The following is a 25384-nucleotide window of genomic DNA, read 5'->3' as shown; positions in this document are numbered from 1 at the left end:
TTTATTGGGGAACATCCAACAGTCCGGAGTGAAGGGGCAGCGAAGGGAAAGAGAGGAGGAGACTATAAGAGAGAGTCAGAGAGGAGGGAGAAGAGAGATGAGAGGAGGAGAGGAGCCAAGAGAGGGGACAAGAGAGAAGAACCGAGAGGAGAGCGAGCAGGAGAGAAGAACCAAGAGACCAGAGGAGGAGGCTAGAGACAGGAACCAAGAGAGCAGGGAGCAGAGCCAAGAGAGCACGAGTGCAGGAACAGGCCCTTTTAAAACTTTGCCCGAGGGCGGGCAGGGAAGCAGGAGCAGGGAATCCCATTAGGGTGGGGGTGGAGCATGACAACAGAAGTTGGGCCATGTGGCCACCTGGCTTTCAGCCATGGTGGCAGGGGCTAGAGCCTGGGATGTAAATCAGGGTATAGATCGCGCCATAGATAAAACTAACATAGATAACACCTAACACTGGGTGTGCAAGATGGCCCTTAGGGAGCAGCTAAGCATGCCTTGGGAGTGGTTCCAGGGAGTTGGAATTTGGGCTGATATTAGCTATTTACCCTATGCCCCTCACACAATAGCTCCCCACGCTCTGCCTCATGGAGCCCCTGGGAACCATCATGCCATGCTCCTTTCTGGCTCTAGGAATTTGCTCTGGTTTCTGCATGGGAGTGGAATTACACAACTGTCCACCTTTTGTGTCTTCTCACGCTTTTGCATCTCAATGAGAAAGCCTGTGAGGGCATCTGGTGAGAGAGAACCACTTAGGATCCCATGCTGGGTGCAGCATTTGCCTTCAAAAACAAGAAACCTTGGCGTCATTTAATTTGATTTATTCGGCGAAGAAGTCAAAGGACACTCTAAGGGCAGGCAGCAAGGGTGCATCTGCGCTCTGCGGCCTCTAGAGGGCAGCCAAGGGCTTCGGGCAGAGCTCTCGCGAGAGTGTCAGACGGGCGGCGAGAGGCGTGGGAGTAAAGTGGCGTTCTCGCGAGAACTCTGTCTTTTCAGCCTCGGCTTCTGTGGAGCCGCGTCTCCGTCAACCCAAGCTCGCGTCGGATCCCCCGAAAAGGCGCTCGCAGCTGGTAAGTACGGGAGTGGCCGGCGGGGCGGGAGCGCCGGGGGTGCGGTGACCGCTGGTTTGCCGGGCTGGGCCTCCTGCCCGCCGCCGGCCCGGGCCTGGCTTCCGACTCCTCCGTGCGACGTCTCCGGCGCGAGGCCACCGTCGGGGCCTGGCCTGGCCTCGCTGGCCCTTGACGCGCGCTCCCTGGGGCTCCCGGTCGCTCAGGCCTGGCCCCGTACCCCCAGCCACCCTCACGGCCAGCCCCTGCGGTGACAGCCCCTAGTTCCCGGTGTTCGGGTCTGGGTCTCTGGCCTAGAGCCTGTTCACGTGAGCCTAGCTCGTCAGGTGGAAATGCAAAAAAAAAAAAAAAAAGAAAGAAAGAAAAAAAGAAACAGTGGTTTCGGGGCCGTCTCCTTTGCTTCTCCCCCACATAGCGGGGTGACCTCGGTCCGTGTCACAGCCGAGGAGCAGGGCGTGCTGCGCTCACTCTGATTCACGCCGTGGAGAATCATTTCTTCAGGGCCCGCAATGTTCTGGGTGGAGAGGTTACCAGCGGCGAAGAGAACCGGACAGCCAGATTCCTGTGTCCGGAGCAGTCACAGCTCCGTCCGCGGCCTCGGGCCGTGGAGGTGGCACGGGGGCCGGGGAGGGTGGAACGGAGTGACTCCCCGTGTTACTTTCCAGTCCGGGGAGCGTCCCCGCGGGTCACTGCCTTTGGGAAGCCTGCTTGGTCGTTTGGAAATCGGAAGCCAGGACTGTTGGAGGTTCCTTTCCTGCCTTGGGACTCAGGCAGGCTACTATGCTGGCTCGTTCGGCGATTGCCAGCTTGCAGGTTTGTTCATTTGAGTGAGAGAGAGATGCAGAGTCTAGCACAGTTGACTTCTGCCCCGACTCTTCTGTGGCCGCGCCTTTGTCCTTGGGTGGGTGTCGGGGTGGGGAAAAAAAATCTTTGGTATTTCAAGTTGTATGATGGTTTGTGTCTCAGCGAATCTCTCCAGTTTTGCATTGCCTTTGGGCGAACTGGTGTTTCGAAAGTGGAACGTTGGGTGGGGTCAGGCCGAGAAGAGGTGCAGGAATTCGCGGTTTGGAATTAGGTAGCACCCTCCACACCTTTCCCGTTGTATTAAATCAGCTGCGCTGCAATCTCAAAAAAGGCTGGGGGAGGGGTTCAAAACACTCTGGGGCTTCTCCTGACACGGGCGCCTTCCCCCTTTGAGAGTCTCTTAGTATTTTCTAGAGCTTTCCTCTGTCATGTGGGAGGGCCCTCTGCAGAGGTCCTGGTGTTGCACCTGTACTGGTAACGCCCAGGCCCTTATTCCAAATAATTGGTTACTTTTTGCTCTATCCTTGGTGAATCGCTTCTCCTCTAGCTGGCAAGGTCACACCATTGTATTCTCAGGGGCTGTCACAGTAAGTCAGTCATGAGCTTAAACATTCGATAATTTGAATGAGGACATAAAACCTTAGCCTTCAGTGAGTCATTGATACGTGGTGCGGCTAGGAGCTTTTGACTCGGCTCTGTGATTAAGTCTTGGCGAGCCCATTAACTTTTGCTCTCTTCACCTTAAATTTCTAACAAGTCTCACCCTCTGGAGAGCCACCAGCGGTGAGACACTGGAGACCTCTCACAGGTGCAACCCCGTTGCCCCTGGTCCGATGGAAGGACCCGCCCACCCAACAATGGAGGGGACCCGATCCCCTGACAACTATGGGAAGAGGTTTCACTTGAGTCTTTCCAGAGATCGCTCCTCAGCCTGTGTGTATACCGGCCCGAAATGTCAAACCCTGGACCCCAGTCTCCAAAGGTGGACTCTCTAACAGCCAACCTCAGCACCTTTCCCTAAACAAGCCTGCCCATGAAGCGACAAGGAAGAGGCCTGCCTCCTCCCAACGTCGGGTGATATGGAGGACCTCAAGGGTCTGGTGGACCAAGCCCAACACCTGTCCCCTACCCCCAGTCCAATGGGCCCGCTGCTGGTGGTGCTGATCTGTGCAGCCCCTGACGTTAAACTCAGGCCGCCGGTGACCAGGCTGGGTTCCAGGATGACCCCCAGTGATTGGGCTTTCTGTCAGGGCACACAGTAACTGGACTGGACCCTGGGACCAGCCCTTCAAGGATGCAGTCAGGCAGCTGGTAGAGCGGACTAAGAGGACCCTTGGACTGATCATCGCTCTGTTATACCCATTGTCACTGCGGTAGCTGGTGCAGCTGTCGCCACCATTTCCCTAGTCCAAAGTGCACCGGTGAACAACGTCACTCAGCTAACGGCCACTCCCCTGTTTACCCAAAACCAAGCCACCAGTCAGATCAAAACAGCGATCCTGGCCTTAGAACAGGGGTTGGATTCACATCAGAAACAGATTGAACTGCTTTGGTACACCGTGCGCCCCCAGTGTGACGTTGGCTTCACAGATGGTTCTGTCTCCAGCGTGCCTGTCTTAGACTGGGAAACTTGGTCCCATACCTTGTCAGCCTGCATCGGGACTCTTGGATGGGCAGTTTTCTCAGGCGCTCTTCAGTTTAACCCAACAAATTCTAAAGCTTGATGCTACCCGCGTTTCTGACCTGGTAGTCACCACCTTTACCCAGGGCCTGGGCGATGACTGGTGGGGACCCGTGAAGTTTTGCTTACATCTCACGCGTTGATTATTGCAGAGGTGGTTATTGTGGGTTGTGGCTTATTGATTTTTTCCCCCGTGCCATGCTCAGCAGAAAGGCTGCTCTACTGGCTGAGATTTTGGCCATATTGTCTGTCCTAAAACAGAGGGGGGAGATGTGGGTGATCCTGTGCCTGCCTAGCCCATGCAGGGGGTTAAGAGGGCATGGCACACCATGTCCCGTGGGAGAAACCCAGGTCAAGGGCTCAGCACACTGAGACCCCCATATATGACTTGACTGCAGGCAGACAGCAGGGGCCCCGGGGCACATTTCCCCCCCAAGGCACACTTTCTGATGAGGGGCCTTGTAATTGTCAGCTAGGTAAACAGCTCCCAGGTGTGGCCCAGCCCCATAAGCCCACCGGGAAGGCTCTGTGACCTTCAAGTTGATTGGAAAAGCATAACAGTCCCTATCTGCTTTTTCCCTATAGAATTAGCATTGCTACCCTGAGGGAGCTACTCCCCTCTGCCTGCCCAGTAAAAGCTTGTGCCTAACAGCTAGTAAACAGAAGTGTTCACCGAGACTGTCTCCGCCCCGCCATCCTGACAGTGTGGGGCTCGCAGGACAAGCCTGGCAGGACAAGCCTGGAAACGTGCGACTGTACCTGATGTCTTTAACCTTGTCAGGCCTCAGGTGGTGGGTTTTTTAGCTGATGATGACAGTACCTTTAAGGTTTGTGAGGATTACATGATATACCATATTAAAAAAAATAGTCTTGGGCACATAGTCAACTAGATGTAGAACTTAACAATCTAGTATGTTTTCTGAAGGGAGGGTCAGAAATGCATGGCTTTCACAGGTCGGATTATGATAAATACCATGAGAATAATAAAGCATATTAAAGTAGTGAACACACATATAGCTCTTACTACATGTCAGCTACTATCCCAAGTGCTTTACATAAATGAATCATCCACTCATCCAAATTACTTAGCTTTTTGTTGCTTTAACTAAATGCCTGAGAGGAACCACTCAGCAGGGAAGAAGACTTTTATCAGCTTAGAGTTTGGAGGGTCACAGTCCAAGTTCCCATTAGTGTGGAATCTGCTGAAGGATGGCCAAGGAGGAACATGCGCAGAGGAATGATAACAGGAAGCTGAGAGGCAGGGGACATATACTTCATCCTCCCCTGGGTGGTCCGTCCTTGATAGTGCCCTCATCACTTGATGGTGGCAACTCCAGCCTAGCAACTGAATCCCAAGTCACTTCCCAGAGGCCCCGCCTCAGGCACTGGGCTTGGATCAAGCCTCCACCCTTAATCCTCCAACCATTAATCCGTGAACCAGTGACATAGAACTTGGGGTTTTGCATGTACACCAGAGTTTGGGGAGCTGAATCCTGTTACACCCTAACAGGTATACCCAGCCTCTGAGAATGGACATTGTCCCTACTGAGGACACACAGTGGAGCGTGTTACCCAGCAGTTTCTGAAGCACTCTGAAATCAGTGAATTCAGTGCCTCTGTTCACATACCAGTTGGGCTGCAAAAGGCAAGCCTAAAGTGAGTTACTAAGAAACACACCAAAAAGTATGCATTGGGTTTCGTGTCACGAGAGAACCGTAGATATCTGTGGCATTTTTACTATTCTGCCTGTGACTCCTTAGACCTTTAACATTTTTGTACAAGGCTTTCGTTTTGGCTCTGTTTTCATTATACATATCTAACTATGTTGCTTCAACATAGAATATGTGTGAGCAGTGTGGAGGCCTCTGCAGGCACGGGGGCCACATTGACCACTGTGGCTCTGATGCCTAGCATTAATAGATAGTACCGTGTGCTGGCCAGAGGAGCTGCCATATTGCCATATAGTTCTTTTCAGCTTGGGGTCTTTGATTGTTAGATTGTAACACTGCAGTCATTTATCAAGCCCATGATGTCATACATATGAAGCCTAGAATGTTGTACATACTCTCTGATTTAGATTCACTGGTAGGTGAACAAAATAATTATTTTGAGACTGCTCCTTTTATTTAACTTTTTTTTTTTTAGATTTTTTTTCTTTTTGAAAGGTAGAGTTAGATTGTTTGTTCACTCCCCAAATGGCTGCAACTGCCAGGGCTGGGCCAGGCCAAAGCCAGGAGTCAGGAACTTCATCCCGGTCTCCCACGTGGGTACAGGGGCCCAAGTACATGGGCCATCCTCCACTGCTTTCCCAGGTGCATCAGCAGGGAGCTGGATCGGAAGTGAAGCAGCAGGGGCTGGCGCTGTGGCACATCGGGATACTGGTGTTGCAACTGGTGGCTTAAACTGTTAAGTCACAATGCCGGCCCTCTTTTACTGTATTTTTTTTATTTTATTTATTAATTTGAGAGGCAGAGTTAGAGAGGGAGAGATAAAGAGAGAGGCCTTCCATCTGCTGGATCACTCCCCAAATGTCTGCAACGGCTGGACCGATCAGGAGCCAGGAGCTTCTAGGTCTCTCACGTGTGTGCAGGTGCCTGAGCATGTGGACCATCTTCCATCGCTTTAAACAGAGAGCTGGGTCAGAAATGGAGCAGCCCGGACAGGAACTGGCGCCCATATGGGATGCTGGTGCCACAGGTGGAGGCTTAGCTCTTATGCCACAGTGCCGGCCCCCACTTCTGACACGAATGGGACATTCTGCACTCTCAGCCCTTCTTAGCCTGAGTTGTCTTTGTGAATTTTGCTTGGCTTGGTTGTGCAGTGGCGTCCGGCAGTTCCTCTTTAAGGGGAGAAGCGTATGTGGGAGCCCTTGCAGGATTAATACTCTTACCTTGACTACTCTGTATACAGGTGACAGTTCCCTTCTGTGAAGGAGTAGATAACTGACAACAGAGGTTAAAAGGTTTGTTTGCCAGTCTGGTCACAGATAAGAAGTTAAGTCTTTAAATACTTCATTGATTACAGCTTTGAAAAGAACATAATGTCAGTTATGTTTTGAGTTTCATTTTGCATTATTGCCAGTCCCCCAGGCATTGGAGGAGGGAAAATATTTTATCACTTGTTTGCCTCTGTTGGGAAAAACCTCAGGATATTTGCCATGTAAAATCAGAGATAAAATAATATTCCTGTGATGGTGGCTAAGTAACATCCTCGCCATTGTGAAGAGAAGCTTCAAGTTGAAGCTGGGGTGTGGGCTCAGTTTTGTTGATGTCCCTTGGAGTTTCTGTGGCACTGCAAAGCCAAGAGTTTCCTGTAAATACAGTAACTGTTTCCCCTGTAACTCATGAACCTGCTGCTGCTTGTGAATCCATGGAGCTTAGCCTTGTGGGTCAGGCAGCCTGAAAAACACTTAGCAGAACCTATCTTGGGATCATGGTTTCAATGGCAACATCCTTGCCAGGTTTGTCTTGTTTGGGGGGAAAAAAAAAGGAATAGTTGTGTAAGAACCATTTTCCTCCTCTAAAAGCCTTCTTGAGTTAGTGCAGGCCTTAGTTGGACATCAAATTGATTATCTGTGGTGTTCATAACAGAATATACTGTACTTACCATGGGCGATCTTGAGTATTCATTTATCATTTGTTCATCCACCCATTTACCACACATGTGTGAAGCCTCTGTTGAATTTGGGGCCAAGCGTTGCACAACGCCAGGGATGTTGTTCTCTTGAAGTTGATCTGGTAGCGCACACAGGATGTGAAGGGGATTGGTAAAGCCCAGGCACCCACGCCAGGCTGTTTTTTCAGCAGTAGAGTGTGCAAAGTCAAATAAGATGTGATCTCTTCTCTGGGGGAACTCTTAGGTGAAGGGAGCAGGCATGTGACAGTAAGGGTAGCTTGAGTTACAGGGGTCACACTGGAAACCTATGCAGATTACAGTGGGCATGAGGAGACAGCAGCTTAACTCTCTTGGCCAAAACCTTGAGAGGGAAGTACTAGGTCAGGAGAGACTTCATAGTGGTGCTTGCTGTCTTGGAAAGTGAACAGGTAGCACAGATGTTGTGGCACAGCGGCACTGTGAGTACCTATAGCTCCCTACTAATGCACATGGGGAAAGCAACAGGAAATGGCTCAGGTACTGGGCCCTTGCCACCCACGTGGGAGACCCAGGTGGAGTTCTTAGCTCCAGGCTTCAGCCTGGCCCAGCCTTGACCAGCACGACCATTTTGGGGTGAACCGGTGGATGGAAGATCTCTCTCTGATTCTCTCTTTCAAAGAGAACGGTGAGTGAAGGTGGGAGCTGGGCAAGATGAGCTCCGCTGGAACAACTGGCTGACAGATCAAGGTGAGGGGCTGTTCTGGGAGACAGCAGCAGAGTCAGGCTGAATTCAGGAAACTCAAGGCCTTACTGGCTTTGTAAGAAGTGTGGGCTTTATTCTGTAGATAGCAGAGAGGCGCTGGAGAGCCCCGTTAGATGTGGGCTGGGAATAGATGTGTCTGTTGTTTTGAGATGGCATAATAGCACTTCTTCAAGCAGAAGAGAGAGAAAATGCTTTAGATTTTTTCCCTTTAGAACCTGTCTCATAATGACACAAGGAGAAATAATGACGCTTAAGGGAACAAACGATACGTGAAAAATGGTCTGAGTGCATAATTATAGATTTTTGTGGTTTTTTTTCCTCTCTAATCTTTTGTGTGTGTGTGATATTTGATGAATCACATCATTAAGATAATGTGAGCTACTTGAGAACAAACGCAGTGACTCAGAAACTCTAAGTCAGTGGGATTTAAGTGGTGACATAACCAGATCCTTGGTGTGCTGGGGTAGAGGTCAGGATCCCAGAGAGTGGAAATAGAGACTATTGCATAAGGAGATGATGACCAAGGTTGCTTTTGTATTTACATTGTGACCATTTTAAAGGGCAGATAAAAAAAATGAAATTCTTTGTGTCAGTTATATTTAACAGACTAAGAATTAATTCCTTCTAGCTATTGACATAAAGTAGAAAGTAACATAACATTTTCATCGCCTATCCTTTTTTTTGTTGTTGTTAAGATTTATTTATGGGGCCAATGCTGTGGGGTAGTGGGTAAAGCCATTGCCTGCAGTGCCAGCATCCCATATGGGCGCAAGTTCTAGTTCCAGCTGCTCCACTTCCAATCCTGCTCTCTGCTGTGGCCTGGGAACGCAGTAGAAGATGGCCCAAGTGCTTAGGCCACTGCACCTGCATGGGAGACCTGGAAGAAGCTACTGGCTCCTGGGTTCAGATTGGTGCAGCTCTGGCTGTTGCAGCCATTTGGGGAGTGAACCAGCAGATGGAAGACCTACTTTTCTCTCTCTCTCTCTCTCTCTCTCTACTTCTCTCTCTCTACCTTCCTCTCTCTGCCTCTGCCTCTCTGTAACTCTGCCTTTAAAATAAATAAATGAATCTTACAGTTACAGAGTTACAGAGAGAGAGCGAGAGAGAGAGAACACTTCTGCTAGTTCATTCCCCAAATAGCTGCAATGACTGGGACTGGGCCAGGCTGCAGCCAGGAGTCTGGAACTCCATCCGGGTCTCTCACATGATTGACAGGGACCCAGGAACTTGCCATCTTCCGCTGCTTTCCCAGGTGCATCAACATGGAGCTGGATCAGAAGTGGAGCAGCTGGGACTTACTGGGCGCCCATATGGGATGCTGGCGTTACAGGTTGTGGTTTAATCTGGTACACCACAATGCTGGCCCTGTGTACTGTTCAATTAAATTATTCATTTGTATCTTCACACAATGCATAATCCAAGGAGGATTTGGAATCAGATAGAAATTGTTTCCTCATTATTTTTGATAATGAATGCCTGAATTGGAATCCCCAATAACAGTGTACCTCACAGACAAAGCAGGTGCCTTGACCAGCTCTGTTCACTCAAAATCTGAGGGGTGCTCAGCTGCAGGTGACGGCCCTTTGTGTTCCCTTCTGCTGCTTCTCATGTGGCTTTGCTTTACTCTTGCTGTGTAGGAAATAGCGTTGTATGCACCTGCAGGAATAAGTATCTTACCTTTGGAGACTTGTCTGAGGGGCAAGCGTTGTGATGCAGAGGATTAAACTGCTGCTCGGGGCACTCCCGTCCTGCCTCCACTTCCGACCCACCTTCCTGGTAATGAGCACCCTGGGGGCCAGTGCTGATGGCTCCAGTACTTGGGTCCCTGCCACCCATGTGGGAGCCCGGGATTGAGTTCCTGGCTCCTGGCTTCACCCTGGCCCAAACCTAGGTGTTGGCGCGCATTTGAGGGAACCAGCATATGGAGTAGATATATTCCCGCCCCCCCACACCCGCTCTACCATTAAGTAAACTTTAAAAAGTTGACGGGTGAGCACCCTGTAGCCTGCGAAGATCTGCAGGCCATAGGATTGCCCTGCGCGCTGCAGTCCTCAGATGGCAGCCTGTCCACACATCTGGGTGCGGGCCCGTGAAGGTCGCCCTGCCTGTTCACAGTGCTTCCGCTGGCCTGAGGGGGAGGGAGTCTCAGTCAACGCCTGCTGCATGAAAAGCATCCAGGGGGTGTTCAAGACGGCACAGGGCAGAGGGACCCCCCCCCGCGCGCCGTGGGTTGCGTGTGAGCCTGACGCACACACGTGGGGTGCGGGTAGACACGTCACAGAAGCGAGGGGGCGGAATGCCTCTGAGAAAAGCCGAGGGCTGAGCCCCCGCTGGCTGACAGTGGTACTCTCGGACAATCGCAGCTGTTGCTAGGAACGTTCAGGAACAACGAGCCTCCTCACTGCCCCAGTGAGTCGCAGCAGAGCCCTAGGGCGCGGAAGGGCTGCAGCAGGTGGGCTGAGCGGCCAGGAGGGGGCTGGGGAGGCGGCCAGGCCGCCCTGTGGGCGGAGTCTCCCGCCCCGCCCCCGGCGTGCGCGCTCCTGCCGGCGGCCGCCGTGGGCGCGCGGAGGGCTGGGCCTTCCGCACCCGGCCTCGGGATAAATACGGCGTCCTGTCGCCGGCCGGGCTGCTGGTACGGCCGGGACCCCGACCTGAGAGGTAGGACGGGCAGCGCAGCGGCCGCAGCCGAGCCCGCGGGCCGGCTCCCGGTGTCGGAGGGGCGGGGCAGGGTGGGCGAGGGTCGGCTGTGAGCTCTGAGAGCGCAGGGCCGGGGGCTGGGAGCGGCGTGGCAGACGCCTGGAAAGCCGCTGAATGCCGCCGGCACGGTGGGGCGCCTGGCCTGGGTCAGCCAGCCGTTCTCTAGGTCCTAGAACCGGGGAGGCCGAGCTGCAGTTCTGCGGTCAGCTTCCACGGAGGCAGACTCAGCGGGGCGCAGTAAGGCCCGCAGTGTCAGAGCACCGACGGCGAAGGTGCTCCCGCATCTGACCTCCTCTAATCCTTAACGTCTGTGTGGCTTTTAAAGAGTTACTAGAGAACTAGGTCTGGATTTCAGAAACTGCTTGTTTTGATGAATTTAAAGGTGTCCATGGCTACGGTAAGAGCCATATGATCCTTGAATTAATGCATTATGGTATCAGAAACAACCGTCCTTTAAAAGGGGGGGGGGTTAAAAAAAGTCTCAAGAAATCGCAATTTATTAGTTTTTTCATTTATAACGTTTTTAATGAAGATTTATTTTATCTTATTCGAAAGGCAGAGCTACAAAGAGGGGGAGAGAGAGATATTCCATCCACTGATTCACTCCCATATGGCCATAGTGGCCTGATCTGGGCCAGATGGAAGCCCAAGCCCAGAGCTGCTACCGGGTTTTGTATGCTGGTGCAGGGGCCCAAGCACTTGGACCATCCTCCGGATGGCTTTCCCACACACATTAGCAGGGAGCTGGCTCAGAAGTGGAGCAGCTGGCTGTGCTTTAACTGCTTTGCCACAACACTGGCCCCAATTTACAATTCCTTTTACTGAAGATTTGTAGAAACTGCCTAGTGTAGGTTGTTGCATGAAAGAAAACCAAATTGACAGTATTTCGAGTTTACTAAGTCCTACATTGATTCTGACCAACTTGGCCTTTTACCAGTAAGTTGGATGCCAGGAAAAGAAGTACAGATTGGAGATCTTGGTGGGGTGGGGGTGGGGGTGGGGGGTGCTGGTGGGGAGGGAGCAGACAACGAAGAGTGTGAGAACTGGAAGGTGGAGCTACAGATGACCTAGTCCAAGCCTTCATTCCACAGTGCCGATACTGGATCGTGGGCTCCTGCACCTGTCCTAACCACTTGGCACTGGTAAATGGCAATGGTTCTTTTCTCTGAGCCTATCATGGTGCTCAGTGGCCCTTGTTAGAGTTATCCAAGGCAGAAGGTTCTGATACTTTGTGAGTTATTGAGGAGTGTGAATGTGGACTGAGGATCTTCAGGGAAGTTACTCCATTAGAACGTTCATTTTAAGATGGAGTGTTGGCAACTGAAAATTTATTAATACAGTACAGAAGACCACGCCGGTCTTGGGTTCAGAACCTGGGACTAGACATTGGGAGCCTTAGTTCAAAGCCCCAATGTTCCCCGTGGCAGCTCTGGCCCTTTAGAACGGTCAGTTAAGCTGTGTGGGCCTTTGTGGCTTCATTTACGAAATGAGGGTGCTGCAATCAACCGATACTCAGGTTTTCAACTTCAAATTATGGTGTGTGTGGGTCACACGCGGTTAGAGCTCTTTGGAAATTTTCTGGTTAAACCATATGATAAAAACTTAGCTTGCTTTGTGGTTAATTGCTCAATTTTGGTTCCATGATCTTTGAACTTTGGAATTGTATTCATGCAAACCATAGTATAAGTATGGTATATGTTGTTTATAGAACTCCTCTTTGAGGAGACATTAGGTTCTGTTTGAGGGTGTGTGCTTTTCTCTCCCTCCTTTTTTTTGTTTTTTTGGACAGGCGGAGTTATCTCTCCCTCTTAACCACCCCTTGCCCCACACTGAAACTAGAGGCAGGGAAGACAACTCTCGCTTGGAGGTGGTAGGCGGCAGTAGTTTGGATTATTATTTTTTTAAAGATTTATGTATTTGAAAGTCAGAAGTCAGAGCTACATCGAGAAGGAGAGGCAGAGAGAGGGAAGTCTTCCATCTGCTGGTTCACTCCCCAGTTGACTGCAATGCCTGGGAGCTGTGCTGATCTGGAGCCAGGAGCCAGGAGCTTCTAGGTCTCCCACATGGGTGCAGAGGCTCAAGGACTTGGGCCATCTTCTACTGCTTTCCCAGGCCACAGCAGAGCGCTGGCTCGGAAGTGGAGCAGCTGGGACTTGTATCGGCGCCCATATGGGATGCCGGCACTGCAGGTAGCCGCTTTACCCACTGCGCCACAGTGCCGGCCCTGAGTAGTTTGGATTATAAATGTGAAGATAAGTAGAACTTTGAGTAAGTTTTTATTGATTTGAGTTTTTCAGATAGAATTTGGTCCATTTTACGGGTAGCAGAACTGGCAAAAGTATGTATGCTTGGGTTATAGTAGAGTGTTTTGACTATTGAGTTTTTTATTGTTAAGTGGAAGATTGGAGAAAAAGCTGATATTTATCATAGCACCACCTCTTCCCCCTAAGTGTGTGAGTCTATATTAATATCCTCACTGAACGGATTCGGAAGTTAGGATCAACAGGAGCAAATGGTGGTCCAACGTCAGAGCTCTGAGTAGCGACTAAAGGACTTCAACTCAGGGCCTTCTCATTGCAGACCCCCTGACCTCCTGATCCCAGTTTCTGTGCTGTGTTTTATACTCCTGAGGGGGAAATTCCTAAGCCACCATCGTTGACCCAAACCCTCAGTGTTCAGATGGGCGAAGTGCTCCTAGACGGGGAGTGGCTCACGTCACCCTCGCTGCAGCCCTCTGTGGCTGCCGCTGTGTCAAAGTCACTGGAGGCCGTTGTTTTTGACCAGTCTCCGGCACTAGGCCACAACAGACGAGGCCAAAAATCAACATGTAGTCATCCCTGCTAAAGTTCTGTGTTCTCAAGCTGAAAGGAAGTTGCTTGGCCTGCCAAGAAATGAGAGTTAGGGAGCATCCAGATGGACCAGTTTTCTTTGGTACAGTAACGAAGTTCCTTCTGCTTTAATCCTTAGACCAGAGAGGTAGCCTGAAATAATCTGGTGTTAATTAACCATTGTTTTCTTGCTGGTGTAGCGCTCTCGCCTTTTCTACAAGGAAAGTAACTTGGAAATGATCAGTCTTTTCGTTCTTTTCTGTTTGCTGTCTTCAGCCTCTCCCAGCCCATAAAACCAACCTCTTCTGCTCAGCCCATCAGAGAGCTTCCACTTTATGTGATGAAGTGGTGCCTGAATCTAATTAAGGTCTTCAAATGGTTCTAATTTGGTCCTTTGGCACTATTGTCTCCATTGTTCAGAAGAAGTTGAGGTCCAGAGAGGTTAATTGACTGGCTCAGGGAGTCTCAAGCTTGCAGACGTAGACAGAACTCAGGCTTATCCGACTCCAGAGTGGTCTCCTGACCACCAGGCCTGCCATGCTGGCTGTGAGCCTGCCACAGTCACGTGAACCAGTTCCTTGATAGAGGGACTCAGCTGCAGCTCACTGTCCCGGGAGTTTTTCTGTGTGATGGGGTTCTTGCCTCCAGCTCTGAAGGCTTCCTCCTCATCACAGGACAGGAGGGCCAGCCTCTACACACAGCTCTGGTCTCGGGAGCTGGGCTGTGGAAATGGGGCCCTCTGCTCCACAAGGAAGGAGGAGGAAGCCAAGGACCACAGAGACCCAAGCAGACGGGACTGGCCATGAAGAAACACTGAATGGATTCCAGAGACCCTTATTCTAACAATGTGACTGTTTTGAAGGATAGCACTCATTCCAGCTTAAAAATGTTTGCTAACTCTGTGGAAACAACAGTTGGGTAACTTTAATCTCATCCTACATTCTGTCGATAGCTGATAAGGGAGAAAGCCAGTGTGTGTGCCGTGTTCTACCCTTCCCAGTGTGGAGTGGAGTTCCTGTGATTGAATGGAGAGGGCTGCTTTGGGGACCTGGAAATGCATAGGCACTGTATGCCTGTTTGGCTCCCATACTACAGCTCTGGGGTTCTTTTTTTTTTTTTTTTTTTTTTTTAAGATTTATTTATTTCCTTGAAGGTCAGCGTTACATACACACACAGGTCTTCCATCTGCTGGTTCACTCCCCAGTTGGACACAGTGGCCGGAGCTGTGCCTTTACAAAGCCAGGAGCCTCTTCTGGGTCTCCCACGCACGTGCAGGGAAGGACCTGGGCCACCTTCCACTGCTTTCCCAGGCCATAGCAGAGAGCTGGATCAGAAGTGGAGCAGCTGGGACTAGAACCGGCACCCATATGGGATGCCGGCACTGCCGGCGGCAGCTTTCCCACTACACCACAGCACCGGCCCCATGTGTTGGGTTTCTTGACATTGTGAAGCATCACTCAGATTTTGTTGGTTAAATGTTGCATCTGTCAGCCTTTGTGGCATTCCACATAGATGCTGAAGACCCAAGAAAGGGAAATCTGTCATAGATGAAGAAGGTTGGCTCACACGTTTGACCCATGCTTAGACATAGCTTGCATGGCTGATGCGAGTGCAGCGGGAAGCAGCTTGCCCAAGGAGGTGACCCTCCTGCTGCACCTCGGAGGCTGCCTCTCACCTGTGTTGTGCAGGTGGTGTTCAGACTCCCTGCAGTGTGTGCCCAGTGCACACCCATGCGACACCTTCTGCTTAAAACAGGCGTTGACAGTGTGAAAAAGGAAGCTGTCGAGTCACCCAGCTGGTGTGGGCGGCCCAGGGTTGGAAAACATTTCCACAGGGCTTTCAGCAGAGCCGATTAGGGAACCCTGTCCTCGATAGACCTTCTGAGCAAACAAGCTGAGGGCACAGAACTCAGGAGGGGAAGTTACAAAGTGTCCTGAGTCTACATTTCTTGGTGTCTGTGGGAGCTCCCCAGTTCCTGGTTTTGAATGTTTCGCTGAGGTGTGGAAAGAAAGCCTATTGAGTTGCTGCTTCCTGTTTGGTTCTGATGCTGGGACTTATCACTGCTGTGTCCTTGTCCAGCTTTGACCTGGGCACCTGCTCCTCATCTTGAAGGTGTGGCCAGGCACAGAGTCCACTTTGTCCCTAGGGGCCCTCAGCCGCTGGCTGTTCTGCAGTTATTGTCTTCAGGGCTATTAGGAAGTTCTTCCATACAGTGCCTGCAATGTCTTCTGTTAGTCCCTTTCTGAGCAAATCTAACCCTTGTATTTGACAGCTCAGTGAGAGTTTGAGAATAGTAATCATGTCCTCCCAGAAACGTCCCTTATCTCGGCGCAGCAGACTGGTGCTCGTGAAGTTTCTCCGGGTTCGGAGGCCTCCTTCCCTTCTCTAATCCCCTCTTCTCCAGCGTGCTGCTCAGAACTAAGTTTAAAACTTAATGTATGGCCGGCGCCGCAGCTCACTAGGCTAATCCTCCGCCTGCGGCACCGGCACCCCAGGTTCTAGTCCTGATCGGGGTGCCGGATTCTGTCCCGGTTGCTTCTCTTCCAGTCCAGCTCAGTGCTGTGGCCAGGGAGTGCAGTGGAGGATGGCCCAAGTGCTTGGGCCCTGCACCCCATGGGAGACCAGGAGAAACACATGGCTCCTGGCTTCAGATCAGCGTGGTGCTCCAGCCGCAGCGGCCATTGCGGGGTGAACCAATGGAAAAGGAAGACCTTTATCTCTGTCTCTCTCACTGTCCACTCTGCCTGTCAAAAAAATAAAAATAAAAATAAACACTTAATGTAATAAACAGAGAACAGATTGGGCCTGTGGCAAATGCCACACTTCAGTAAGAGCACTCAGATGGTATGTGCATTATTTTGCACTCAGACCCCATGCCCTGTCAGTTCACACAGTGTGTAGGATTTAGAAACACCTGTTTACTCGTAGGGTGTCGCTGATGTGGATTTGTAGAATTTTATGGCAGCAGCGCTGATGGGGGAGGGGAAGAGGACACGAGCAGTAGTTTTTGAGTATGCTGTGTGCCTGGCCTTGTGTTGGAAGTAATGAAAGCAGTTAGTAATGGGAGCTGGTTGGGATGATCACTTACGGGGTGATTGAAAGGTGGGCTTTGGTTGTAATTATGATATTTGGATTTTTTCTTTCTTTTAAAGGAACAGTGAGCAGAATGAATACCCCACAGGACCAGAGTGGCTGCTCCAGTAATAGAGAACCCCTTTTGAGGTGTAGTGATGCACGGAGGGACCTGGAACTTGCTATTGGTGGCGTTCTCCGAGCTGAACAGCAAATTAAAGAGAACTTGCGTGAGGTGTGACATGTGCTTTTCTCCTCCTTTGTCTGGGCTGGTAGCACAAGGCTGGTTAGAGCATTGTCAAGGACTTGGCTGCTCCATGCCAACCAAGAAGTTGTACCCCGTACCTTGTGTGGTCTGCTTAATCCTAGTCAGCTACCTGGTACCTTGGTGGCTTTGATCCCAAGGGAAAATAAGGCAGATCCTAGAGGAGTTGAAAGCCTTACTCTCAAGCATTCTGTTCAATATGTACTTTTTAAAAATGATTTATTTATTTGAGAGAGAGAGAGCTTGCATCTGATGATTCACTTGCCAAATGCTTCCAATGGCTGGGTCTGGACCAGGCCAAAACTGGAATGTGGGAACTCAATCTAGGTCTCTCACGAAAGTAGCAGGAACCCAATTATTTGAGCCATCCCATGGTCTGCATTAGCAAGAAGTCTAGCGTCAGGAGTTAGAGCCAGATATTGAACTCAGGTCTCTGATGTAGTAACCACCAGGCTAAAGTGCCTGCCCCAGCATGCATATGTGATTGCTCATCTGTGTGGTCCCTGTGCCAGGCATTGTCATCAACACAAAATGAATGAAGTCAGTGAGCTGTGTGCTGTTGGTTTGCATCCTCTTGATGGATACAGGAATGGATACAAGATGGCCTTCAGCATGCCGCCATCATCTAACTTGTTGGTGGCATGGTTCCCCTAAATGACTTCACTTGTTGGGGCAGGTCAGAATGAAATCTGTTAGTTCCAGTGGTATTCTTCAGTAAGTGTATAGAGCAAATATAACTTGATTTTGAAACACAACTTTATTACACAGGACAAGATGTTTTTTTATTTTTTATTCATTTTTTAAAAGATTTATTTATTTGAAAGAGTTACAGAGAGAGAGAGAGGTTTTCCATCCGCTAGTTCACTTCCCAATTGGTCGCAATGTCTGGAGCTGTGCTGATCTGAAGCCAGGAGCTTCTTCCAGGTCTCCTACGCGGGTGAGGAGTCCAAGGACTTGGGCCATCTTCCACTGCTTTCCCAGGCCATAGCAGAGAGCTGGATCAGAAAGAGGAGCAGCTGGGACTAGAACCAGCACCCATATGGGATGCTGGTGCTTCAGGCCAGGGCGTTAACCCACTGCGCCGCAGCGCTGGTCCCAAAATGTTTTTTAAAATACAGTTTTTGGGATGGATGTTTAGCCCCGTGGTTAGGGTGCTGGTTAAGAGGCCCGTGTTCGATATTAAAGTGCCGGGGTGCAATGCTTGCTTTCATGTCCTGACTCTAGCCTGGGAGGCAGCACTGATGGTTCAAGTGATTGGATTCCTACCACCCACTTGGGAAACCTGGATTGGGTTCCCAGCTCCCAACTTTGGCCCTGGCCAAGCCCCACCCATTGTGGGTATTTGAGGAATGAGCCAGCAGATGGGTGGGAGCTGTGTGTGTGTGTGTCTATGTGTCTAAGATAAAAATTTCAAAATACAGAGTTTCTTACTTTCATGGACCATTTATAGCTGTTTTGATTTTTCCCCTTGGACTTCTATATTTAACTCCAATTGGAATCAATGTTTATGCTTCCAGAAACGTAAATTTTTAATTGTCCTTAAACTTTCCACACTGTGGACGTTAGCCATTGAAGTGTGTTGGCAGCTCTTTTTACTAAGTTGGCTTACTGTACGAGGACTGTTCATTTTGTGGGATGAGAGGAGATGAGGGCCGGCTATGTAGATAACATCCTGACGAAAGGGTTTAAAACTATGTGGAAAGTTGATGGGGCTCAGTGTCTCCCGGAGGGCCCACCTTTGTATTTTCTTTTGCTTGCTCTAGGACACCCAAAATTAACCTGATCCTCTGAGGGGGAAGGGATACCGGGGGAGGATCTTAGAGCTCAGTTCATGTTTTGGCCTGGGATTCTTTAAAAGTAGGGTCTGTAAGGCTTTGGTGGGTCTGTGGCTTGCGTTTGGGACAACAAATCTTAAAAATTACAGTCAAAATTGAGTATATGCATTTTTCCTGGGGAGATGCACTATAGCTATCATTGATTAATCCAAAGGATTTGTGATCCCAGAAAGTGTAAGACCCTCATAGTTCTGTGGAAAAATAGCATCCTTTGGCTTTATGACTCCGGTGAAGCTAACACGTGTGTGTTTATCCCAGGTCAAGGCTCAGATCCACAGTTGCATCAGCCGTCACCTGGAATGTCTTCGAAGCCGCGAGGTGTGGCTGTATGAACAGGTAGACCTCATCTATCAGCTTAAAGAGGAGACGCTTCAGCAGCAGGCCCAGCAGCTGTACTGGGTAAGGGGACTGCATGGCTACGGTTGGTTTGAGCATGGTGTCTGGTTTCCAGACAATGTCTTCCTCACAATACACTGTCAGTGCAGGTTACCTACATGTTCAGTTTCAAGTGCTGTTTGTGAACTGGGCTATACCTGGTGCTTTGAGTTTCATTGTGGCTATGACTTCATTTTTCTTCTAGTTACTGGGCCAGTTCAATTGTCTCATTCATCAGCTGGAGTGCACCCAAAACAAAGATCTAGCCAATCAAGTCTCCGTGTGTCTGGAGAGGTAAGGATGCTGTGGCTTATTTTCCATGTCCTTGATTTTGATACGGTAAAGTCAGTTTTGTGAGTTACTGTGTGTGTTGGTGCCACCTTCTCTATTGTGATAAGATCAACCTGCTTTATTATGACACTTGCTGATACCTAATTTAGTATTCAGTGTTTGAGTTTCTTAGAAACATGCAGTCATTTGAAATTAGAATTTAGCTTCTGCTTTGATGTTGGAACAGGCATTCCTTAGAATTTTTGTTTATTTTACTTATTTCCCCCCAGACTGGGCAGTTTGACCCTTAAGCCTGAAGATTCGACTGTCCTGCTTTTTGAAGCAGACACAAGCGCCCTGCGCCAGAACATCACTTCTTTTGGGTCGCTCAAGACCATGGTGAGTAGTGCTGACCGCACATGCTGCAAGGGGCCTGTAGCCCATGGCCTTCCACAGATAGTCATTTTAAAAAAATAAGAGTAGTGACTTTCTCTTCTCAGAAACTTCGTACTCTGATAAAGTTGATATACTCTTAGGCTGGTAGTTCTTAGTCTGGTGATTGAATCATTGGTCGTCTTTGTAGCTGATTCTGTATCTCTGTAAGTACTTTTGGCATATTTCTTAGGAAATCTATGGCTTGACTGGCCTTTAGTAAAAAATCAAACATGGTCTCATTTGGGTCACGTTAAGAGTAGTAATATTCCAATTCTGGTGAAGATTTCTTACCTGATGATAGTTATGTAGTGAATAGAACTCAGATGTTACAGCTGTGTTGTAGGCTATTGGATATAATGTGAACAGTAGTAGTGAAGTGGCAACTCTTTGCTCAGTACTTTTACTTTGAGAAATTATGCTGTGATTTTCCTTTTCTGTTCTTGGTGTGGAAGCATAAACAGGGTGACTAAATTGCCTTAACTTTTACAGCAAATACCTGAGCACCTGACGGCTCATGCTAGTTCATCAAATGCTGGGTCTCTCCTGGAGAACAGAGGCCACATCCCAATGCCAGAGCAGGTAAAAATCATTTTCTTTCTGATAACTGAATCATTGTTTGGCTTATGGTCCCTTTTGGTTTTGAGTAAATCATCCCTGTTTTTTGTTTTCTGCTGTTTATTTTGCAAAAAGCCACCAGTTAGTTTGTGCAGTTGAATACTTCCCTTGAGATTGAATGTCAAGTAGAAATTAAGCTGTCTAATAGGTGTTGAATAACAGAGAAAGCAGTTGTTAACCGATTCATAGGAAATTATCATTAGCTTTCCTACTGCTGTGGGTTCACTCTTTGGGATCCACCTCTAAAGGCAGTGTGACTAAAGAATCCTAGACATCCGTCTTGAGGAGAATCCTGGAGTTGCGCTGTACTCCTCAGTTCACAGGAGTAGAAATGGAGCCATGGCCAAGGCATCTGCCTCTCCCGGTCAGTGGCCAGCCCAGATTAGAGAGCTCGAGGCTGCTGTTCTTCAGAGGAACTTTCTACTGCATTTGACATCTCCTTGTTAAGAGGCAAAATATTGTCTGATTGACAGAAGGCAGCATCCCGCACCGCAGCTGTCCCTCTCAGTAACTGGCTCCTTGGAAGCAAACCTGCTGGTGGCTGTCCAGTTCCTTACATACCCAGCACCAACCTGCAGGACTGGCTTAGCCAAAAGCAGACCGCGGAGAACAGTCAGGTTTGTTGCTGCCTTTATCATGTCTGGTGCCTGGAGTAGCAGGTGGGGGTAGCTACTTTCTTAGTCTGGCAATATACTTATTAATAACTTTAATTACGATACTGAGATTGCTTTCTTACAGTTAGAAAGTTAGGAAATAAAGGACATTATATTTAAAAGAACCATAAACCCACAATCCCAATATGAAAAGATAAAAGCGTTTTTGTTTATGTACTTCATTTTCCTATGCATTGGTATACTTTTAAATATAGTTCTAAAAAAACCGCATCTATAAGTCTTGTTAAGATTTTTTTGGCCGGCACCGCGGCTCACTAGGCATTTAATCCTCCGCCTGCAGCACCAGCACCCCCGGGTTCTAGTCCCGGTTGGGGCGCCGGTTCTGTCCCGGCTGCTCCTCTTCCAGTCCAGCTCTATGCTGTGGCCCGGATAGGCACTGGAGGATGGCCCAGGTGCTTGGGCCCTGTACCCGCATGGGAGACCAGGAGGAAGCACCTGGCTCCTGGCTTCAGATCAGTGCAGCGCCGGCCGTAGCAGCCATTTGGGGGTGAACCAACAGAAGGAAGACCTTTGTCTCTCTCTCTAACTCTGCCTGTCCAAAAAAAAATTTTTTTCACCAGTATAGCACAAAATATATTCCTGTGTCATTTAATTTCTCGCATAAAGTCTGTAGTAGTATATAATATTGATTGGCTATAACTTAAATCCCAGTTTTTCTAGCTGTAACAAAGGTTAAAGCCAGTTGTGCACACTCTTGATTAGTTCCTTAAGAATGAACGTGGAGAAACTGCATTCCTAGATCACTGTTCTGTGTACCTTTGAAGGCTGCCAGTCTGGCTTTCCAGGAAGTTGGGAATGTGTGCAATTTCCACCAGCAGAACGTTCAGGGTACCTGCTTCCTGAAACCTCACTGATGATTTGCAAGTTTTTTCCTCTGAGTTTGACGTGGCGTAGTGATTTTGCTTTTTTTGCTGGGTGCCTTTGATTATAAGGTGGTTGTGCACGCTCATGTTTATTAGGTTTCTATGATGATTCCCTAGATCGTAGTACTTGCCCTTTTTTGTCATCTTTATTCATGGTCACGTAGCTACCGGCCACTTTTTTGTCACACGGGCCACAACTACTTTGTCATCGTTTGCCTCTTCCATTCTTGTTTTTTACAGACTGCAGAAAATAGTTTACGTAGCACATCTGTTTTGATACCTACACAGAAATCCATTGCCCCTTGGCTTTATATTTAAGTTAGAAACATTAGGCAAGGCAGTGAACGCAGAGTCCCCAAAGCCGTCCGCATTGTCCTGACGCACTAACACTGTGTGCTTTCGTGTAGACACCCGCCAGAGCCTGCCATTCCTTCAGTAACGTCTGGGATGACGTGAAGGGCTTAGAAAACTGGCTCCTCAAGAGTCGGCAGGAAATCCCCGAGAAGCCAAGTTTCCAAAAGCGCCACAGCCCTCCTGCTGGCAGCGCCGTCTCTGCGGAAGTCGGAAAGGTGGAAGATGGGGAGCTGCTTGGTCCGGAGGAGATGGACCTGTCTGACTGGCTGCTGACTCCCCAGGCATCGCCCACGCTGCAGAAGCCTGAGAGTAGCAGCTGGGAAGCCAGCGAGAAGGCGAAGCGCTTGGTCCAGGTCTTCCAGCAGCCCTACAGTGTGAATGATTGGCTTGCCAAGCCCGACTCTTGTTCCAACTGTGGGGGCAACCAGCCCAAAGGCGTGGAGATTGAAAACCTGGGCAGCCTCAAGTGCCTGAACGACCATCTAGAGGCCAAGAAGCCTTTGTCCACCCCCAGCGTGATCACGGAAGATTGGCTCATCCAGAAGCGTCAGGACCCGTATAAAGTGGAAGAGGTGTGCAGAGCCAACGAGCCCTGCGCAAGCTTCGCAGAGTGCGTGTGTGAGGAGAATTGTGAGAAGGAGGCGCTGTGTCAGTGGCTTCTGAAGAAGGAAGGAAAGGATAAGAATGGGATGCCTGTGGAGCTCAAGGCCGCCCCTGCCCCTGGGGCCTGTAAAGGTTCCCTGAGCATGTGGCTCTGCCCATCCGGAAAGGAGGCGGCACAGGCTACCGCACCAAAGGCCGCGGCTCCGTCCAGAGTCACCGGTTCCTTCCAAGTCATAAAGAACAGTCCCTTGTCAGAGTGGCTCATGAGGCCCTCCCGCAGAGAGCCTGGTACCACAGACGGGCCTGGCCAACCAAAGCTTACAAACCCGGCGGCCACGTCTTGCTGTCCCTTTAACGCTGCCGACTGGGTCCTGCCCAGAAAGAAGACAGGTGACCTCAGCCAGCTAGCCTCTGGGGAGGATAAGTGGCTCCTGCGGAAGAAGGCTCAGGTGAGCAGACGTCAGCAAAGAGCAGTCGAGTTCTGGAAACAGGCCAGATCCTTAAATGTGTTTAAGTGCTAAATTTGGCTAAGGTATTCAGTTTGGTGGCTAGTTGGCAACTGAATGGGAAATGTAAGATTATTCAGAACAAATGGTTTGTGCCAGAAAACTGCAACTCGCTTTACTATTTAAGGAAAAAGACTTCTGTTATCTTTGGTCTTGGTTCTGGTCTTTGTAGACAGTGTTTGGGAGGTGTTGGTCTTGGGGCTCCCAGCGGTCCCACAGCAGCACACCTGTCTTGTTTTCTTGCAGGAAGTCTTACTTACTTCACCACTAAGGGAGGAGCGACCCTTCAGCCCAGACCGTTATGGCCTCCCAGCAGTCTGTGATCTCTTTGCCTGTATGCAGCTTAAAGTTGACAAGGAAAAGTGGCTGTATCGAACTCCTCTGCAGGTAGGCACGGGCCGCCAGGTACTGCAGTGTCACAGCTGCTTAGGACAGAAACGTGTCTTACATGTGAATCTGTACTTTGTCCACTGCGGATGCGGCAAGGGGGCTCGGAAAAGTTGGATGTCTCAGTTGGACTTGCTTTAAGAAAACGCATACTTGAAAGTGACCTTTCAGGGTGTAAGTCTAGAATTTTCAGATCTCCTATGGAATCCATCCTGATACTGAGAAATGAGTCAGTTTTAAGGTGAGGGATTTGCTTTTGTTCTCCAGAGAAGTGACTTGTCCTTTGTGGGTCTCTCTCCAGATGTGAAGGAATGGACGGCTCCGCAAGCAGCTTCTCTGCAGACTGTCACACACCCATGCGCTGAGTGACTGCAGCTTGCCAAATCACTTCTCGGTCTGAACTGTCAGCTTAGTTCCTTTCCTGCCTAATTTTGAACTAGCGAAGACAAACAAGTCATCAGACTCCACGTTCCCGTGTAAAAGACAAGGCTGTTGGTCGATGCTGAGACGATGCCGCTCCTTCTTACAGGATTGACTCACCCCCACACTGGAGCGGCAGCGCTGGTGGATAGGCCCGCACAAGCTTCCTTGGCTGCTTAGCTTGGGTTGTCACGAGCAGTACATTAAAACCCTGTCACTGGCAAATGAGACCTTTCTGGAATCAACTGTGTTGATGTGTTCTAAAGCTACCGACCTTCCCCGCCCTGTGGGTTTTCTTCTATTAATGGCCTCAAATAATGAGCCTTGCCAATATAGTGGGTTTTTATCTCACCAAAATATGTGTTCATCTTGGCAGTTTTTGACATTAACTACCAAATATTTTAACCTATGTTATCAGTCCTACGTTGTTTCTTCACTTGAAATTGAGCAGTTTTTTCTTTGTTCCTTTCTCTGTTATTAAAGTGCTTTCAGAACGGCTCTGCATTGTTCAGGGTCATTTTCAGGGCAGTCTTTGCCTCTCCAAAAATATTCTGCAGACCCACAGGCCCAAGAGCAAAAAGGCAAGGCACGTTGTGAAACTTGAACCATTCACTACCCTGCGGATTACTGGTGCATCCTGTGTCGATGGAAGCTGAGCTTGATACCTGGTGCTTTTAACTAGGGATAAAGTCAACAGCCCCTGCCCACAAGCACAGCACTCCTGTGCCTCCACAGTACAATGCGGTGACACTTATGTGAACAGGCCACAACACTTGTGCCTTGGGGTGTTTATTGACGCTTTATGAAAACTATTTGATGTTTTGTTAACATCCTTAAAGTCACATCCATGCTTTAAAGTTTCTCTGTGGGTCACTCATGGGATTTACGAGATTGTAAATCCCATAAGGTTTCCTGGTCCCACAGTGTCACTGCTGTGTAGCTTCACTGGAGTGCTTCAGATTACACACAGCTGAAAAAGCCCTCATATTACTTAACCCCCCCCCCATACCGTGTAAAAGTATTACAATACAGGTGGTGGATAAAAACAACTTTCCAATGTCTTAGGTTGCAGGAAACTGTGTCCTTTTTCAAAAATCTAACACACTATACATACCCAAATGTAATTTATATCTATCACTGTGCTAATGAATTTATAAAACATTCTTTTGCGTTGATCCGTTTTTACCTCCCTTCATTAAAAGCATAATCACCACTTTTTGTCCTCGTTGTGAGTATTTGTAAAACTATTTGTTTACATGTGGGATAATCTAGTTAGGAATAT

At 49.2% G+C, this 25384-nt stretch overlaps 1 protein-coding gene across 4 annotated transcripts; it reads left to right on the top strand.

The window, feature by feature from the left end:
• The first annotated feature begins 905 nt into the window (after window positions 1-905).
• Window positions 906-25315, top strand: NCOA4 (nuclear receptor coactivator 4). Of its 4 annotated transcripts, none has more exons than XM_070058113.2 (10): window positions 906-1064; window positions 16581-16735; window positions 18859-18999; window positions 19181-19269; window positions 19536-19644; window positions 20170-20259; window positions 20769-20912; window positions 22240-23238; window positions 23542-23682; window positions 23984-25315. In XM_070058113.2, exons 2-10 carry the CDS (start codon window positions 16595-16597, stop codon window positions 23987-23989), a joined length of 1860 nt encoding a protein of 619 aa, XP_069914214.2. In that variant the 5' UTR covers window positions 906-1064; window positions 16581-16594; the 3' UTR covers window positions 23990-25315. The 4 variants fall into 4 exon arrangements, with proteins under 4 accessions (XP_069914214.2, XP_069914212.2, XP_051679671.3 ...); XM_051823711.3 differs by lacking the exon at window positions 906-1064 and adding an exon at window positions 10404-10561; XM_070058111.2 differs by lacking the exon at window positions 20769-20912.
• The last annotated feature ends 69 nt before the right edge of the window (window positions 25316-25384 follow it).

The sequence above is a fragment of the Oryctolagus cuniculus genome, chromosome 15 (assembly GCF_051225735.1).
Source record: "Oryctolagus cuniculus isolate XC-2025 breed Fujian yellow rabbit chromosome 15, ASM5122573v1, whole genome shotgun sequence".
NCBI classification, from domain to species: Eukaryota; Metazoa; Chordata; class Mammalia; order Lagomorpha; family Leporidae; genus Oryctolagus; species Oryctolagus cuniculus.
Note: the sequence above shows the minus strand (reverse complement) of the source record. Positions and strands in the feature narration are given on the sequence as shown.

Bases quoted from the DNA above. Each gene is read 5' to 3' on its own strand.
- NCOA4 (XM_070058113.2), top strand. From the start codon at position 16,595: ATGAATACCCCACAGGACCAGAGTGGCTGCTCCAGTAATAGAGAACCC. The intron at 19,270-19,535 runs GTAAGGATGCTG...ATTTCCCCCCAG, and splicing joins GTCTCCGTGTGTCTGGAGAG to ACTGGGCAGTTTGACCCTTA. The intron at 20,260-20,768 runs GTAAAAATCATT...TCTGATTGACAG, and splicing joins ACATCCCAATGCCAGAGCAG to AAGGCAGCATCCCGCACCGC.